The sequence below is a fragment of the Limulus polyphemus genome, unplaced genomic scaffold, assembly GCF_000517525.1.
Source record: "Limulus polyphemus unplaced genomic scaffold, Limulus_polyphemus-2.1.2 Scaffold6486, whole genome shotgun sequence".
Lineage (NCBI taxonomy): Eukaryota > Metazoa > Arthropoda > Merostomata > Xiphosura > Limulidae > Limulus > Limulus polyphemus.
The window spans coordinates 34372-41938 of NW_013672096.1; the positions used below are offsets into that span (position 1 = coordinate 34372).

At 35.2% G+C, this 7567-nt stretch overlaps 1 protein-coding gene across 1 annotated transcript in view; it reads right to left on the minus strand.

The window, feature by feature from the left end:
- Positions 1 to 7567, minus strand: part of LOC106473763 (E3 ubiquitin-protein ligase rnf213-alpha-like) — a 49843-nt gene that overhangs the window by 31584 nt on the left and 10692 nt on the right. Inside the window, exon 7 of the mRNA XM_022402156.1 lies at positions 3379 to 3561. Within this exon, the coding sequence (XP_022257864.1) occupies positions 3379 to 3561 (183 nt within the window). The remainder of the gene's footprint in view (positions 1 to 3378; positions 3562 to 7567) is intronic.

Here is a 7567-nt window from a genome sequence, read left to right on the forward strand (position 1 = left end):
AGGGAGGAGACAAAAAGGAAGATAGATGTATAGAAAAAGGCGAGACCAAATCCTAGTTGGAAGTATCAACCACAAGAGCCGAACAAGGAACTGGGGAAAGAGGGGGGAAGTTACTGATGAGATACATGCCCAACTGAGAGCAAACCCACGAAAAACCTGAGTATGGACAGATCACTCTATATCCAGCAAAGGAAGTGACCTGCTCCCAAGTTCAGATCTCTTGACACATGACAAGTTATGAGAAGTAATTGATGGGAATATGCTCAAAATAGCAGGGTCAGAGCTTGGAAGAAGAAGAGTCTTGGAATAGGTACCACCCTGACAGCTAATACTGGAAATGTCTGAGGAATTGTCAGAGTCAATCATTACTAACTGATCCACAAGAAGAAGAAAGAATTGGGAACATGCCCAGTGAATACTCCTCCAGAACCCACACATCCAAAATCATGTCATAGTTCAGAATGTGACCCAACCCTATATATAGGGATGCAGCTGTGAAAAGATGAAAATCTGATCAGAAGGGTAGTAAAGGGATGTATTTTGTGTTATTGACATGGTCAAGCCAACAAAATGAGGTCTCGAGAAGAGAAGAAGGAAGGTACACAACTGAATCTGAGGAAGGTTTCACTCTTCCTGCAATTTCCACTGGAAGTAGCACATGTGTAGGACCTAAATGTATAGGCAGTGTAAGTAAAGTCAAAGTTCCCAAAAGTAAATATACCTTGAATGCAGGGTGTAAAAGAGAAGCACCAACCTCAGTGAAAAGGCATTATAATGGCTGTAAGTGAAGTATTGAATGCCAAGCCTGATAGAAAACGAAGTTGAAGAACATGCCCAGATGTACTAAATGTAGGGTGAAAGAAAGAGTCCCTCCAAGAAAAGGCAGGGAGAAGCCAATCACCTATATAACAACAGAATCACTTCTCCAAACCATTAACATGGGTGAATGTCCCATGACTTGATCAAAGATTTGCAATACCATAAGAAAGAGCACAGAAGAGGAATACCTGATCCCTGTACAAAGCAGAGAGAATATCTAGAGGATGGGGCAATTGGAATGTGTCCAAAAGTGACTGAAACAGTAACCATGGTCATCTATAGTTTGGGTGAAAAGAACCACTAGAGAAAAAAAGAAACCCTCCACACAGAATAGAGGGATAATTGGAGACCTGTAGAGAGAAGACAGATCAATAATTGGACTTCAGTTCATGTCTTCTTGGGAACCAAAAAAAATCAAAAGTAATAACCAAGTGTAGGGATAAATACCCTTTAAATGGCACTCTTGGCCAAAAGATCTGAGATGATATCCTTGAAACATAGAAAATAAAGCAGAATGGAGGTAAAATGAGACAAAAAGAGACAAATGGACTTCCACAGGTCCAAATCTGACAGGATAGTCACTGATGAGACAAATGATGATCCTTACATCGAGAAATAGAAGGATGCTGGGAAGGGAAGGGGAGAGGTGGATTCAGCAGGTCTAGGAATAGGTACAGAATTGTGAGGGTGGGAAAGATGAGAAACCATACTAGACAACAAGAACAAATGCTGGCCTGTCTGAGTCTGGGTCTCCAGATAGAAGCATGAGGGAGGTGTACATTAGCCAGGAAAGCATCCTGTTCCAACAGCAGAAAAACCAAGTAGGAAGGGATAGAGCAGAAGAAGTACATGTCTACATAGTGAAAAGAAAAGAATGAACCTCTCCAGAAACTGTCCACAGGAGCATGATGAAGTACCTCAGACATAAGTTGAAGTGAGGAAGGGTAACACAAAGGGTGGTAAATAAGAAAGAAAAGAGCAAAAATTGGGCATTAGAAAGGAAAAATAAAAGTTAAAGGATCTACCTTCTTAAGCAGGTAAAAGTGATTCTGAAGAATGGGAAATGTGGATAATGAAGAACAGGTGTAAGTCAGAATACCAGAGTCGATTAAATGTGAAGGATGAGGCATGTTAGTATAGGTGTGCTGTTATTTGAGAAACAAGTCTGCAGGGACCATAAAATCTGATGAAGTAGGGAAGACAAAGAAGTCTTGAGCACAGATTTCATGTAATAAAGGAAAGGAGGAATAAGAAGAAAGAGAAAGAAATGAACCAACCTGAGAAATCTTGTCAAAGAAGAGATTAGAAAGGTGAAGTGTTCTTCCACAGATAAAGTTATGCCTAGATTAAACTCTAGAAGGGGAAATAGTTGGTCAAATCATCATCATCACACCCAAGTGGAACATAGCTGAATGGACAGGAGGAGAAGGTCCAGAGTTCATGAAAGAACCCACATGTTGAAAAAAAGCTGTTACATCGTCCACAGACAGTTCCAGTGTTAAGAACATAGTAAATATTCCAAGAACATAATAGATAAGTAGGAGAAAAAGAAATATTATTCAAATTCATCTTCTATTTCTTTAGTGATAAAAGGAACCAGTTAAACCTGAAAGAAATTTAAGTTATTTCATGTGCAAGTGCTTAGGGGAAACACTGAACAAAGAAATTGTGTCACCCTCTTATTGTTGAAGGGTTATCATCGCATGATGATGTCATTATGCACTAGCATAGGTCATGTTGAACATGTGAATTTTCTATTTGAGTTCCATTTAGTGGCGTGCAAGTCTCATAGGCAGATGTTTGAGGGATCAAGCTATTTTGTGTGCAGATGTGAGACATTGTCTCAGAATTACTGCTTATTTCACATATTTAAATCCATATTTATTAACAGTTATCAACTATGTGAGCTAAACAATGAACTTGAAAAGGCATTTATGACATTAGAGTTAACACTTTAAAGCTAATTCTGAGAAAATATTTGTAGAGCCCCTTCACAAAAGACATATGGTTTGCTTACATATTAGAATATCCCACAAATACCTTCCAATTCCAACTACTATTTTTAAATCCCATGTTCATTCTTGCAATTCAGAAACAATTCTGTTTAAATACTTACAGAGTGAATGCCTTTATCTGGTGAAGTGTTATTATAATCAATTACATTTATCATAGGACAACAGCTTTAAGCTTATTGTATTTTAAACACTCCATTTTTCTCTTCATCATTTAGGCCAAGAAGTAAAGTGTGTAACAGTATTTCAACCATACCATGTTTGCTACAAACAACACTCTTCTTCTTAGTAAATACCCCAAAGGGCTGAATAAAGAATGTTGTGTTTAAAAATATAATAAGCCTAATACATTGTCTTGTGCAACACATGAAATCTAAAAGTTTAAAACTAATCTACAAACAATATAACTATACAAAGTAAGTTAAAAACAATGAAACCATACCCTTGCCCATGACAGGAAAGACCAACAAATGCTGAATAAGCTAAACATTAAATTTGTCCATTTCCAACTGACATATACAACTTATAAAACAATGTTGTCACTTACCTGCATTAAACATGATTTTCTATTGGTTTCTTTTAATTCACTCTCTAGAAATTTTGACAAACTTTCATGGTTTTGCTTGTGAAAATATTCAGCCCAAATGTAATCTTTTTCTTCACATAAAGGAGTATTTTGAAGGCGTACAATACCATCAGGGGTTGAACAATGAAGAAGCTGAGACTTCACCTGATACAAAATTTACATAAGCAATGCTTTTTATACCAAAACATTTAGCTATCTTTCAGAATATTTTTGAATAAAATTAGCTAATTTTAAAATGTTCCCAACATTTGAAAAAACTTCTATAAGAGAACTGTGTTCTCTAAGCTCTCCTAAGCTAAATTTGTTTTCAGATGTGTCTGTCCCAGGTTAATTAACAATTTGTATATTACACTAAACACAAAAAAGTGCTATTGGAGATAACTCAAATAATTTGGAGCAATTTGATGGTGCTGATTTCAAAAGTGTAGTCAGAATTTGTCCATCATCTCTGGAGTTTGAGTTATTGTAATATCTCAATATTTTATGAGCACTATGCAAAATACCATGAGATCAACTCAGTACAAAAGATTTATGCTGTGATATTAAGTTTACTTGGACAATTTAATGGGTAAAAAGCATATATTTTTGATAACTTCAAACATTGACAGTATTTTATTGGTGTAAAATTCCAAATATATTGTTCATATATGCTATTTCTCTTCAATATAATTGTAGTTAATTGCACCACTTTTGCTTCATTCCCACACTCACCTGCTATGCCCAGGAATCATGAAACCCTCACGTGCTCAGTTTGCTAGAGCATTTGAGAAGTCCTTCAACTGAGCATAAAAGGGGCGGAGCAGGACGCTCTCTTAGTTACCTCTCACTCACTCAGTTGGTCACTTCACCTGACTCCAAGCACAGTCAAAACAAAATCTGATCTTTTTCCTCGCATCCTACCCATGATATAATCAAAATCTGCAAAGCTATTTTTAAATCTTTTAAACTATAGCTCTGTAAACATAAATTCTTTTATACTTTTTGACAGTTCAAATAAAGTACAAAATTGCATAAACCAACCAAACAGTTTCTGCTATGTTTATGGCAAATATATTAGTTTAATGAAGGAAAAACATCACATACAAGGTAAAGTTAGCTTACTACTACCACTATTTTTGGTGTAAAATTGGTGACCAAAAATAAAACATTGGACTCCACGTGTATTGTATGGTTTGCACATCTGGCTTGAAGAAGTGGCTGCATAAGAAGAGAGCAACTATGCCAGTGGCAGTTCCCATGATATGACATGAGTCCAAAGATCATCTAACTGACTGTTAGTTTTGCAGGACTAATGTTTCTGGATATTCAGGCAAAACTAAACAATACATTAAATAACTAGATATTACATCTGCAATGAAACCAGTACTTCATGGGGATGGTCTTCCAGTGCCACATCCACCAACTATTTGGGAAACAGAAGTATTACCCTGCAAAGAATATGATAAATCAACTTCACACCTAGTACTTCTATTCCTGTGGCACCTCAACATAAACTGCCTCATCTGACCACACAACAAGTGCTAAATGATCTGATTCGTGTCTTGCCTCTATCAAAGCAGAATGGGGAACTTCTTGGCTCTCATTTACAACAATGGAGCTTATTAGCTCCAGGAATAAGAATTTCAATTTATCAAAGCTATCATTAAAGTCTTGCTTCTCGTCACAGCATGCAAGATATTTTATGTTTCTGTACACATTTTGAAGCACTAGTGGTAGAATTACATACCAAACACAATCCTCAAGAATGAAAACTTTTTAATGACTCATCTAAAGTTTGTCTAAAAGCTGTGCTTTTGCACAATGGGAACATTAAGCCATTGATTTTTGTTGCTCATGCTGTGAATGTGAAAGAAAGTTATCAAAACATGCAAATTATACATTCTTAAATGCAATTTTTGATGAATAGAGCTATTAAAGAAAAAGTAAGTTTCACAAAACATATAAAAATACTTTGAATAAATCCATCATAACTCAAACATTGGAGATGATCAGTAATTTTCAATATGATTTTCATAATCAGCGTCATCAATTAATGCAGAAACAGTTACATTTTTTTTTAGTAGCAGAGAAAAACATCTTTGTCACCCAGTGTTAGCAAACACATTTACTGGTTGAGACTTCAGTGTAGTAAAAAAAAAAGATTAGGAAATAAAACTTTGTGTAATAGTTTTCAAATTAGCTTTCAATTTCTGACAAACAAAGTTAGAATTTGCTTATGTTTAACAGTTCAAACACAACATTGTGGCATCTGACTTGATACTGAAAGAACAGCCTACAGAGTTACAACACAGAATAGTTGTTCTTACAGTATTTTGTACAACAATCTTTCTTTCTTCTAAAAAAAAGGCCAGTTCTGATTAAAATTATGTAATATTTGAAAGCTGCGTGTAAGAAAATCTAGTTACTTCATGGTATATTCACATAATAGCACTGCTGTGGCTTTATAGAGTGTACATTAAATAAAAAAATGTTTAAACTTTAGTATAAAATTATACAAATTACTGTCATATGACAAATGTCATATGAGAGTCTAACATACATGTAAGAGGAACTGAGTGTGTTAGATCTTATTTTTAGTGAAATAATATGTTGCCAAAGGAACCTGCAAATAATACAGTTACATATATATAAAACAGTTTGTTTTTTTCAATAGCATTTCTGTTTTGTTTTAGTACTGTCAGTCTTACAACATATTTGATAAAATGTTTAAAGCCAATTTTTTACTATTCAAGACCTCAAAAAGCAATCAGGTAATGAAAATAACTAAAATGGCTTTAACAACACAATATACTGCAAGTTTTAAATATTTTAATGAAAATTTACAAAACTAAATTAGATAATTATATAATTTAAAACTACAGTTTTTTCTTCACACACTAAACTTTAACAAACAAACAATTATATTTTTTATATAATTCTTAGTTCCAAGGAGGCTACTGGAAATCAGTAAAATCGATTAACTGGCCAGGGAAAAACATGAAGCCTACAATAAAATTAAACAAAGAACTCCATGTAATTATTTGAAACTGGAGCAAATGCACAATTTCTAGAGGGGAGAGAGGGTGCAGGCCATTCAGAGAGAGAACACTACCATAGTCACCTTCAGTGAAGGGTATTTATCCCTTCCAATGGTGTAAATCTCCCCCCACAAAATTTTAAAAGTTATAATTTTCTTAACCTGAAACTGTATTTTAGATATATAATTACCTGTCTGTTCCACTAAAAGCTACTCCCTCATGCACAAATGCCATTAAATTTCCTATACATGCCACCAGGTTTGAATAAACTCTTGTATTGTGGCAATCAAGGATATAATCATCATAATGCCATAGCCCTCCACCAATAGAAGAGCAACAAGTTCCATGCGCAGTTTTCCCCATGAGCACCAGCACACAATTATAGGCTCATTCTTTCTTTGACACTGCATGTTTTCATATGTATTTTATCATGTGCTTTCTAAGTTTGTAGTTGCTTTGATTGATTGTCTTTCTTTATTTGGTGCTACATTACTTTTGTCCTCATTACACTTTCATTCCATTCACCTGATTACAACTTCGTTTTCTCTACTTTCCAGACTTCGTTTTTTGCTATTCAGAACAATGAATGTATTAAACAAAATACACATTACTGCTACATCCCAAGGTTCAGACATTCATCTCAGTTACCCTTTTAGCTCAATAACTAGAGCAAATGCCTGGTGTATCACATGGAACTACTCTCCTGTTCCTTGTTCTGTTGCTTCTACTTGATTTTCCTTCTCTCACAGGGCAGGCTGTTGAGACTTCTAGCAGTAACTCTTCCACAGAACCAATTCTTGGTTCTAGAACCATAAATGCCTATCTCTCTCTCCTTTCACACCTGCATTCTCCCTTCAACCCAGAGGCTGTACAAGTTCTTTCTTTAGGTCTGTTCATGCCTTTAGTACTCCACCTTTCACCTATCATTTTCCCCTCAAATCCTCTGCATTTCTAACATCTACTTGGAAGTTTGTCTTGATTCTCAAATGGAATGGGAAATTCCACAGCAGTTAAATGTGAAATAATAGCTCTTAGTGGTGCATAGTAAGCAATGTTTCTGAGATTAGATCTTCTCTGTAGAGCATTTTGTGTGATTTTATGACATTGGACTTAACAGATTTGTCTGTGTTCCT